The sequence below is a fragment of the Aythya marila genome (genome assembly GCF_965140915.1).
Source record: "Aythya marila genome assembly, chromosome: 1".
Lineage (NCBI taxonomy): Eukaryota > Metazoa > Chordata > Aves > Anseriformes > Anatidae > Aythya > Aythya marila.
This window is the reverse complement of record NC_139042.1, coordinates 125,232,470-125,244,781: the sequence shown is the minus strand read 5'-3', so window position 1 is coordinate 125,244,781 and position 12,312 is coordinate 125,232,470. Positions and strand designations below refer to the sequence as shown.

The 12,312-nt window shown below is 40.8% G+C and overlaps 1 protein-coding gene across 1 annotated transcript in view; it reads right to left on the bottom strand.

Moving 5' to 3' along the window:
• Window positions 1–4,499: 4,499 nt before the first annotated feature.
• KEL (Kell metallo-endopeptidase (Kell blood group)) overlaps window positions 4,500–12,312 on the bottom strand; it is a 32,306-nt gene continuing 24,493 nt past the window's right edge. Inside the window, exon 18 of the mRNA XM_082778316.1 lies at window positions 4,500–11,673. Coding sequence (XP_082634442.1) covers window positions 11,497–11,673 — 177 coding nt within the window. The 3' untranslated portion in view covers window positions 4,500–11,496. The remainder of the gene's footprint in view (window positions 11,674–12,312) is intronic.

Genomic DNA, 12,312 nt, shown 5'->3' with positions numbered 1-12,312 from the left:
ATGCATACTGAGTCATGAAGAAACCGTTTCTAGTAGACCACTTGCCACTTTCGCCAGGGGAGGTTTAGGTTGGATATTAGGGAAAACTTTTTTACCAAAAGGGTTGTTAGGCATTGAAATGGGCTTCCCAGGGAAGTGGTTGAGTCATCATCCCTGGAGGTATTTAAAAGACATTTAGATGTAGACCTTAGTGATATGGTCTAATAGAGGACTTGTCAGTATTATGTCAGAGGTTGGACTAGGTGATCTTGGAGGTCTCTTCCAACCTAGATGATTCTGTGATTCTTATAATAAGCATGACTGAAAAATGTAAAGGACTTGTCTGCCAGAGGGGAAACAGTTGCTCAGAATTTGCAGTGCAATTGTTGATTCCCTGCAACAGCAGATCTTTTGCCATAATGTAGAACTGTCAGCAGTTACTTCACCACAATTCCTGCCTGCCTACACTCACAGTTGTTTATGGTCTGATCTTCATTCTTTTTAAACACAGAACTTCCAACATCCATCATTCCTGTTTTACAGATGTCCAACCATTTCCATCCTATGGTCCACTACTAAATCTGCCAATTGCTCTCTGTCCTGCCCTGCATCTCTCCACTTATTTCTGTACTGATTTCTTCATGCATTTCTACTTGTACCATTCACCTTTACCCTATTACCTGGCTTTTGTAGTTTTGGGTTCTCTGAAGGACATGCTTCAGTCATGTCCTTGGACTCCCCCATAACAGTCTGGAGTGTCCCCATTTCTCCATCTCTATCAATTTTCTGATCATAGCATCAAAATCAGCCAGTGGGTGTGGCTTTAGTTGCCTGGCACTATACTGTCCTGTGAGAAATACAGCCTTAGGGTAGGATGCAGAATTTCACTGATTATGATCTTTCAGCCCATTTCCTTTCTTCCCTTCATTGGCTCCTTCTTGCCTCTAGGCCTTCACTGCTTCATTTTGGGAATGACTTTATAGCCTCCTCCGCCCCCCCATTACAACTCCAGTGGGGCTTTGACCTCACACAGAGGAGTCATCTGATGCAGACAGTGATAACCTTCCTGGTGCTGCCTATGGTCCTCTGCTTCACTGGACCGGAGAGCTGCTTTACTAGATTTCACGCACCAGCTCTTTCAACTTGGTGAGAGAGAAAACATACATTAACTAGTTTGCCTTATCCATGCCCCTTAGGCCAATCTGAGAGAAGTAGCCAATGAACTATACTGGCTTGATATTTTGGTTGTCTTTGCACCTCATACCAGGTCACGTTGCAGAGTTAACTAAGTAAGGGAAACATGAAATATTGAGTCATTTTTTCTAGAGTGAGTTATCATTGCTATAACTCTGGTTTATCCAATTGTTTCAATTTCATCACCCCTCTCACAGGCTGCACATTCCCCACCCCTCTGGATCTACAGTATGAACAGGGTAATCCATAGCCATTGTTCTTTTCTCCCTTGGACCCCTCTTCAGACGAATACAAGGGCAGTTATTTGGACTTCACTGAGTCCATTCCATTAGCTACAGAGATGCACTTGTATCTCTTGGACTAGTTAGAGAAGCATAGCTTTAGACAGGAATTGGTTGTCCAGTCCAGCCCCTGTGACAATAAGCAGAAATGGTTATGATGATTCCAGAAAAGGACAAGACCATATTGAGCAAGATTTTGCATATAAGCTAAACCTATTCAGAGGCAGGAAGTGATGTCAACCTACCTAATGTCGAGGCCCAAGCACAAAAAAACTTGATTCAAAATATGTCCAATTTAGTTGCAATATCCAACAACTTCAAATTAGCTACATTTTCTGTTCCTTCCCCACCTCAGATGATCTTTTTTACCCATTCTCTCTGTTAAAAGCCCCAGCTTCCTTTCTTAAATGATATTATCCCTTTCTTAGTTATAACTCTACCTTTCTTTTAGATATATTTACCACTAACAATAATGTATTGATCTAATTTTGTTTGATCATTGACTTAGGTATTTGGTTTAAAGGCTTTTTTTTTTTTTTTAATCAGTTGAATTATCTAATGAAGCTAGATCTGTGATGTAGAGGAATCTATATTATACAAATTGGTGTGAGTGAAGCAAGTGTGAGCTCTGCACCAGAGGCTGGAGGGGGCTGCAGATCACAGCCTGTGTGCCTGGTGCTGGCTGCTGGTCTGGGGGTTGAGTGTCTGTATCTTCCCCAGACCTGGTGGGTGTGAAAGAGTGTGCATGTATTTGCTAGCAAACTTCAAGCTGGATTAGCTGGTGAGTCTTTTGCTGGGGAATCAGGTGGACAGGGGATCTGTGCTGATATGCCCAGCGGGACTTATGAATGTGGTGTGCATAAGGGACAAGTGTATATGTGCATGTTTATTTGCACTGAACTTCAAATTGGACTAGCTGGCAAGTAGGTGACCCATGAAGGGGGTAAGAGGCCCAAGATCTGGACTGGGGTGCTGGGCAGACAGAGGGACTGTGACAGTACTCAAAGGATCTGCAAATGTGTGTATGCTTATGAACTTGGAGAACTCTGTGTGTGCCTGCAGCAGTGAACTTCTAACTCTACCAGCTGGAAAGGAGGAAGGGGGCTGTCTATGTTTTACATAAGTCCTGAGTGTAGGTGATGTTGAAGGCAGCCCTTGGCTGCAACAGCCTGTATGACCGGTTGTGTCAGTGTCTTGTCTCTATCTGTGAGTCTCTGGGATACGTGCTCAGCTTTGCTGCTGGTTAAACCTGCAAAAAGGAAAGTGGCAGCCCACTCAGTCTGCGCAGAGACCATGGCTCCCCCGAGCGCAGGGGTGAGCAGCAGCAGCTGGACAGGGGTGGTCCTTGTGCTGGAGCTGCTGGAGGACTCGGGGCCACTCTTTGCCCCACTTCACACATAGTTATCTGGACCTAAAACTCACCCATTAGTGATGTAGCAAAATGCCTGTATTTAAAACATTTTTGTCACTTAATCTGTCTGGTTAACTGTGCCACCTCAACACTAGTGTCAGCACTACAGAAGATGTAGAATTGTCCCATTTCAGAATCCTCCTGGTAAGGCAGAAGCCCAGATTTATGACAAAATGAATACCATGACCTGAATACCATGACTTCAGCAGGAGTATGTTTCCACATCTGGGATTATTTACTTATCCACTTTGGTTAAATAAAGGTGCTGGTGAGGACTTGAAAGTATTCCACATTCCCTGTGAGGAATGCACATCTTTGATATGCAATCTTAGCACTGAATTGGGTACAGGTTCCTTTAGATCCAGAGATCTCTACAGGGAGCATGCCCCTTGTTTTACTAGTCACATGGCAGAACTGAAAATTCCACATTCCAGTCCCACTCCCTTTTACTAGGTCTTATGAGCTGTGTCTTGAGATCTCTTAAGGCCTGAGTATATTGCTACTGATATATGGTATATTGATCTCACTCCTTATCACAAACCACTGCCCACTGTAGGAGACAGTATGTGACAAATTTATTCATCTATGTATTATTCAATCATTCAATTTACTAAATATATTTTTTATTGGGGGGGGGGGGATGATTTAAGTTCCTGAAATCGTATTCTAATAAACACTTTCTGGGATTAATCAATTTATTTATTTATTTATTTATTTTTGATTAACCGGAATAAAATAAAAGAAGGAAGGAAGGAAGGAAGGAAGGAAGGAAGGAAGGAAGGAAGGAAGGAAGGAAGGAAGGAAGGAAGGAAGGAAGGAAGAAAGAAAGAAAGAAAGAAAGAAAGAAAGAAAGAAAGAAAGAAAGAAAGAAAGAAAGAAAGAAAGAAAGAAAGAAAAAGAAAGAAAGAAAGAAAGAAAGAAAGAAAGAAAGAAAGAAAGAAAGAAAGAAAGAAAGAAAGAAAGAAAGAAAGAAAGAAAGAAAGAAAGAAGGAAAAGAAAGAAAGAAAGAAAAAGAAAGAAAGAAAGAAAGAAAGAAAGAAAGAAAGAAAGAAAGAAAGAAAGAAAGAAAGAAAGAAAGAAAGAAAGAAAGAAAGAAAGAAAGAAAGAAAGAAAGAAAGAAAGAAGGAAGGAAGGAAGGAAGGAAGGAAGGAAGGAAGGAAGGAAGGAAGGAAGGAAGGAAGGAAGGAAGGAAGGAAGGAAGGAAGGAAGGAGGGAAGGAAGGAAGGAAGGAAGATTATTTTTTTTTAAAAAAAAAAAGGAAAAAAAATATCGAGTATTTTGAACAAGAAGCTGAAGATGACCAAAGGTCACCACCTGGTACAGAGATTTCACTGTCTGTAAATCAGTATATATGTATATATATATATATGTCTATGTATATATATACTTGTGTATTTTTACTTCTGTAGTGAGTTTATTAGGTCTGGGAGAATTATTATCTTGATTTGACAAGCTAAATTCCTGACATGCCTAAATTCCAGACAGGCTTTGAACATCTCAGGAAAAAAAAAAAATAAAGTCTTGAATATAAAGATCATTACTAATAGTAATTAATTAATTAATTAATTAATTGTAAAAGCCATTGGTAATATAAAACTCTACATAAAGTCAAGAACTGTGGAAGATATTTGGTACAGTAAATGATAGTTGGGGTTAAATGTGAGTTTGAAAATAATTACAGAATTGTCCCAGAGACTACATGGTGAAAAACTGTCATTCAAGTCCTAGACAAAGCATAGTCCAGACTGAGACTCCACTATAAATAGCAATTTGGTCTGGCAAGGTGAAAGGCAAGGGTTAATAAGACATGAGGTTTTTGGTTTTTTTTTTGTTTTGTTTGTTTTCCCGTAGAATAGGTACTCTGTAAGAACAGATGTTCCTGCATTTGATATTGTTAGATCACCATCTAGAGGGCATTTAAGAACACATGCTTATAATTCCGATTTATTTATTTTTTAATATTTATTACTCTCTACAGAAAGACCCAAAGAACATGAAATACACAAAGTAGTAGACATTATATCTTCTTTTCCCTTTTAATTGTACCAGTCTTTTATATATCCATCTTTATAGATATATATTCCAACTTCAGAATTACCTTGGGCACTTCTTGAAAGGAGTGGCTAAAGAAATGTTGACAATGAAACATGATATTTCATATTAGGTGACCTTCTATTATTATGGTCCTATCATATGTAGACCCATTCAAATTTCTTTCTTTCTAACTTTGAAGAAAGATACACTCTCACTGATTCCTAAAATCTTTCACACTCTTTTCATGCTTTAGGATGTCGTTAGCTAACTATGAGGCAAAGTCCATGGTGTTTCTGCCTGAAAGTGTATAGCACCTTTGTATATCAGAAGAGCCCAGTGATGTCACAATGTGTCCCAGGACTGTGATGCTAAGGAAATTATGACTGTTAGCTGAAGGGGGGTGAGGAACAAAAGTGTGTCAAGTGGACAAGAGATTTGGATCAGGAGTAATACAACCCTGATGGTTTCCCTGAGATATGCCATCTATCTGGTGTCTATGCTCCTTGCCACTTACTGCCTCATCTTCTCCAATGCCTTCATACCACTAGAAAGCCAGACCAGGACAGCCAAGGAGGGACAGCAAGAAGGAAACAGTCCATCAGCAGGTGAGAAGACATGTTGAAGTGGGAGGATAAGAAAGAGGAGACTTAGAGAGTAAGAAAGGTAGAAGATGAGATGAGAAATGGACACAGAAACTTGGTTTTGCAGAGACAAATGCAGAAGAGGTGTGAAAAGTGATGTGAAATGACGATGGGGACCAGTTGTTCCCTAAGGAACAAGAAGCCACCAAGTATAACATTACCTGCAGGGCAGAGCCGTCACCCACCAGGGCCCAGTCCCCATAGCCCCTGAGAAGCAGCAACAGGGCAATAAGGACAGGCCCAGGGAAGAGATGAGCAGGCATGTCCATGATGGTGAGGCAGGTCTGAGTTCAAGCAGGAAAGTCAGTCAATGCCAGGATCAGACTCAGTGACAATAACCAGGGTCAGACACAGCCTAGCCCTACACTTAAACCACACAGAAAATGTGGAAGGATGCACAAGCTTAGGCGAGTCAGGACTATTAAGGTCTCTTAGTTCACTCATGGCCCTGACTGCAGCCTGCATTCTCAGTAGGTTCCTCTCACAAAATATGGAGTGATGGTTTAGAATTGACAGGTTGTAGAATGATTTAATTGCTACAGGGTGCCACAGGGCAATTTCCAATGGTGAAGAGCCAGGAAAAGTGACAAGGACCTGGGAAGTGGACATGGCATATGGGGGACTTAAAGCCTAGTGTGCTTGAAAAGAAGGGTCCAGGCCACCTCAGGGGAGCACAAGAGACTGGGCATACTAGAGGTGCAGGGGGCCTCACTCAAAGTCCCAGTGGCTGGGTAGGTGATGGGCACTGAAGACATCAGTGCCCAGAAACAGGCTGATCCTTTGGAAGGGATCACAGGCACTGCTCAGTAGTGGGTGCAGCTCCATGTTGTTCAGCTTAGGGCTCAGGAAAACCCAAGCTAATTTTCATTGAGTTCCAGCTGCTTTCTAAGGGACAAGGAGCCAGTTGACAAGTGTCTGCTCACCAAGGCAAGCAAGGCAGGCCTGGAATGCTAGTTAGAGTCAGTCAAGAATATAGATCATTGGACAAGTCCATGATTATGCAGCAGATCAATGGTCAAGCTGGAGATGAAAGGATCAGGACAAATGAAACTAACCAGAGTCAGACTGTCCAGTGTCTGCCAGGCAAGTCCATAGTGATGACACATTCAAGGCCAAGTCAAGAAGTTAGTCTGCAAATTGGGAGACAGAATAATAGGGTCCCTCTCCAGGAACAGATAAGGTGAAGCTAGAGCTGGAGATAGGTTTGCTTACAGCATACCCCAGAAAGGGACTGGAGTCCCAGGCCTGAGTTTAAATGAAGCTCCAAGAACCATGGGCAGAAGATGGGGTTCCAGGTCAGGCTGGTAAGGGATATGGGGGAGATCAGAGCTGAGCTTCCTCAGAGCATGGTGGAAGCAGGGAACCAAAAGTTCTTTAAGAATCTCCAAGGCAAGAGTTAAAACTCTAAGGAGAAAACAATTCTTAGAAGATCCCACCTGCGATAAGAAACAAGTGCTCCTAATGTGTAACTCCCTGAAAAATCAGATCAGTGCTTGAAAGAGCAGTATCTAAAATAACTTAAATTACCCAATGGCAAGTCAGTAATTACTGTTCTTAATTCCTGGAAAAAATAAATAAATAAATAAATGACTGGCTGTGCCCTGGAAAAGGCAATGGCTCTGGACCTTTATCTGATTTTTTATCTTTGGAATTGTGGTTCTCCTAAAGTTCTCCCATCTTTTTCAGAAGTGATCAGTTCCTCTCAATGTGACAATAGGTCACTCTTAAAAAGAAAGAAAGAAGAAAGAGAGAAAGAGAGAAAGAGACAAAGAGACAAAGAGACAAAGAGACAAAGAGACAAAGCATACCCATACACAGTATACCCAGGAAACAGGATCAAAGTGCAGTAATTCAGGGACAAGTCTGAGAAGTTAGGCCAGCGTGGGAAGAGAGAAAGCAAGACATGCAAGAGTCAGGGAGAAGGTGTGTTGAGAAGGAAATGGGGAAACTGCCCAAATGCAAGAAGGAGGGAAGAGAAAATCATTCCTGTTACACTTGTAACAAGAGAATGGGAAAGATTGTGTTTAGAAAAGATACAAAAAAAAAAAAAAAATAATCCTACAAGTCACAAACCACTGGAATCCAGATGCCAGTACCCAGTTCTTCCAATGCCTTGCTTCACTGCACCTCAGTTCCCCTGGTAAAATAGCAATAAAGATGGTCTCCCCCTCCTCAATGGCAGCTTACTACCCTGTAGCAATGGCATGAACTTATGAGGGCAGAGGGAGAGAAATTCAGGCCAGGTTTACACACATACCCACATACATTGAGGAACAACATTTGCAAATTATGAGAACACTGTGGGGAGGGCGAGCATTGAGGAATGCATACAGAATTGAGAAGAATAAATCCAAGGAAAGACCAAGGGAAAGAGACAGAGAGTGGTGTGAATGAAAAGCTCCTTACTATGAAGGAGAAAATGGACACGCAGTAAGAGTAAAGTGAAGTCTTAAGTTTAGAAAGCAGGTAGAGAAAAGAGATAAGGACTCAAAGCTCAAAAGAGTCCAAAAGAATATTTTAATACAAAATGGGAGAAAGAAGAAAATTTATGTTGTCCATACCCATCTCTAGCTGCAGGCTGGGAGCAAATGGAAGAAATGTTTGTGGCCTCGTCTACAGGAGAAGGAATGGAGCTGATCAATATGGTCCAACAGGAGGACTATCAGAGACTGAGGAATTCAGCTGTGAAGGATCTGCTGTTGAATCAGGCCCTTTTCTTGAACATTATCATTACCGTGCTGTTTCTTCAATGCATGACATAAAGTGTGAAATCATTGTTGTGGTCACAGATGATGGCAATGTGAACATCTACTTGTGTTTCAAGATCACCTACTAGGCAGCAAGGCTTCTTTTCACCACCCACATCCCACTGAATCCACAACACTAAGCAAAAAGGACAGAGACCTTGTGCACATACTGAAAGTGCTTCTTTCTTCTCCCCTTGAAAAAATTAACCAATAAATTCAGTAAGGGCTCATGCAATTGTTTTCTAACCCAGACCTCCCTTCTTGCATTTCTCACATACTTTTCAACTGTGACATGAAAAGGTTCACACTACACTGTGTGATAAACTGACTCGATGGTAGAGGTCATAGGAATATAGTGATGGCCATTTATCTGGTTTGATGGCCAGTCACCTGTGGTGTTCCCCAGGGCCCAATTCTAGGGCCAGTCCTGTTCAACATTTTTGTCAATGATCTGGATGCAGAAGTTGAATGCAGCAAGTTTGCTGATGACATTAGACTGGGAGAGGCTGTTGACTCTCTGGAAGGGTGAGAGGCCTTGCAGAGAGATCTAGACAAATTGGAGCATTGGGCAATTGGCAACGGCATGAAGGTCAACAAAGGAAAATGTTGGGTTCTGCACCTGGGACAGAGTAATATCAGATGCAGGTACAGGCTGGAAGAAGAGTGTCTAGAGAGCAGCTCATCAGGAAGGGATCTGGGAGTGCTGGTTGACAGTAGGCTTAACATGAGGCATCACTGCACCCTGGCAGCCAAGAGAACAAACTGCATTTTGGGGTGCCTTAAACACAGCATAGCCCGCCAGTCAAAAGAGATGATTCTTACACTGTGTTTAGCATTGGTGTGGACTCAATTTGAACATTTTGTACAGTTCTGGTCTCCACAATATAAAAATGATAGTAAGATACTTGAATGAAGAGGGCAACAAAACTGGTAAAGGGTCTGGAAGGCACATCCTATGGGGAGAGGCTGAGGACACTTGATTTGTCTGGTCTGGAGAAAAGAAGGCTAACAGGTCACTTCATTGCTCTCTACAGCTTCCTGAGCAGGGGAATCACAGAGGGAGGTGCTGGTCTCTTCTCCCTGTTAACCAACATTAGGTCACGAGGGAACAGCCCAAAGCAGCACCAGGGGATGTTCAGACCAGATATTAAGAAAATTTCTTAACTGCAAGGGTGTTCAAACACTGCAACAGACTTCCTAGTGAGGGGAATGATGCCCCACACCTGTCAGTGTTTAAGAGGCATTTGGACAATGCCTTCATTAATATACTTTAACTTTTGGTTAGCCCTGAAGTGGTCAGGCAGTTGGACTACAAGATCTTTGAAGATCTCTTCCCCAATTGAACTACTTGGTTCTATTCTGTTCTATTTTGATTAAAAAAAAAAAAAAAAAATCTCATTAAGACGAGCCTTTGCTTTTTATACACATTATAAACAAAGAAGCCAAGCTTTCTCAGTCCAGTGAAATAACTGCTATAATACACACAAGTTCTGGTATAATGATGCATATAACTAATTATTATAGCACCTGATAGAAAGACCAAACATTTTGAACATGCTGGTAGGACAAACTTAATTAAGCAAGTAGAGGAGTAGCATGCACTGTTTAAAAGATAAAGATAAGCAAAATCTGAATTTTGTTATTTTTTATGATGAGTAAATAAATCCCATTATTCTGAGGAATTATTTATTATTAGTGAAGTTCAGCTACAAACTCTGGTTATGCTGGGAACTGTACAAATAAAGAACAAAGAAACAAAACCTGGCCATAAAGAGTTTCTAATCAAAGTATATTTTTTTTTTCCTGAAGCATATTCATTATTAAAATTTTAGTTTTTAATAAATGAAAAAATCTCTGAACAGTCAACTCTTGGAAAATACTTTGCTGCATTGGTCAGTACCTCAAAAGGAGTAACACAGTTATTAAGATTTCCATAATGGTCATTATGCTTATATTGATAAGGGGTGTTTTCACTTGCCATCATCTATTCTACAAACAAACCCAAGGCATACAATATATTAAGTAAAATAAATGGAATAGTTTGAAGTTAATGCAAAAAGGAGAGTTTTGTATACTTATTAATTTTGGTAAAATGTGTAGAAGATTGATGTATGTATATATATATATATTTAAATTATCAGAAGGTGAAATTGATGAAATTAATATGTTGTTCTTGAGAATGTGCTTTAATCATGTCTCTCTCTACCCTAAAATATATTATTTCTTACTCTTTATTTTTTCTGAAGTAAATTAATATCTAAAATTCAGTTTCAAGTAGATAGTGAAATTCTATTTCTGACAAGCTCCTCTTTTTGGATGGTAAATATTTACAAATGCGGGGATAAGAAAACTTGGAGGGATGAGAGAAACTGGTTTGGGTCCAGAGAAGTTCTTGGAATTCTTAATATTCAAGTTAATGATCTTCAGAGACCCCTAGCAACTCCTGTTACTGTTCCACACTTCACCCTTAACCATATCCTCAACCTTAAACAGAGACTAAGAAAGAAAAAAGGAATCTTGATGGAAAAGAAACAAAGCAGAAAGAGAATTAGTTCTCAGCTCCCAGTCTCACTTTCCTCGAAGACGATGCTTTCCTAGATTACATGAGTAACCTTCATTATTTAGTAACTCTCTTCCAGCCTAGAAAATGCAGCCACTGAGTTTTCCCTACTACTTATCAGCAGATTGAATAGAAGTGGACTCTTCCTTCTCTGATAACTTACATGTGTAGTTTGCATAGTAACACAGAATTTTCCGAAGAGGCAAACTTGTATGATCAAATGTTAGGAGTCTAATATGTTGCCATGCCCATTCTACATGACCGAGGTTGCTAGAATAGACAGGGAAATGCACTGAACAGATAGTGTGATAATGCAACAGTACTTCTGTTTACAACTCATCAGAAGTTGTTACCTACTAGAGACTGGCTAGTCATCTTTTTACCTTGGGACTTGCTGGTCTACAGAGTTGTCCCATTTGGGGGACAGTGCTGGGAGCAGTGGGAAGACACCTTTTCCCCTTATGAGCTCAATTTGAGGCTTTTGCTACCATAAACTGACAAGAAAAGGATATCAAGAAAAAGAAGGCAGAAGAGTGAATAAAAGCCCCATGTCACCCCATGGGCCCTGAGTATGACCCCATGGGTCATACTTGCATAGGTCAGGCCTTCATCTTCCTGGAGTTGTATCATTCTTCCTCCTCCATACAGGTTACCAAATGTGGCACTTGCTGTCTGGGTTCATTGGTGATCTACTGGGACAGTGGAAGTGCTTGGAAAAGTCCTTGCTATTGCTAACAGGTCCACGGATGCGAAGTGACAAGGGACTGTGTGGATCTGTGTTCAAGGAAGACTGTAATTCCTCAGGATCCTGGTGTCCACACATTGCCTGAAGGAAAGTAAAACAGAAAAGTCAGTTTGGGTGACTGTCCTCATGTAAATAAATCATAAGTTCTTATGCCTCTGCACATTCCACATCACTGAGGCTGCTGAAATAAACTAAGAACCACATACATGGGTGCCAACAATGTTCAGATACTTCCCTTCACAGCCACAATTTATGACTATTTTCCCTTCCCTTTCCCTAAACATCTCATTCCCAATTTTCCTACCCAACCAGCCACCTGCTTTTTCTCTAAGCTACACAGTCCACAACAAAATGAATTGGGTTTTGGGTTCATGCAGCCTTGGACTCCAAAGTTCCTATTGTGTCCTACTGTTGTCCTACTGTGACAGTATAGATGTAGCCTAAGTGTCCAGACTTAGTTTATTAACAAAAATGAATTATATCTCATTAGGAAAGGTGAGCACTCATTACAACATCCCATTACTACTACAGACAGTGGGGGGAAGATTATGTGACTTTATTGGTGTTACAACTGGAAATCCAAATTTTCACTCTTGTGATTTGAAAATTTTCCTTTTGCACATTTACAGTCTTTAATATGGGTATGACCTTTCTGAGCACAGAAATCCAATGGCATGATGATGAAATTAAAAAAACTCACCTGCAAAACCACACAACTTT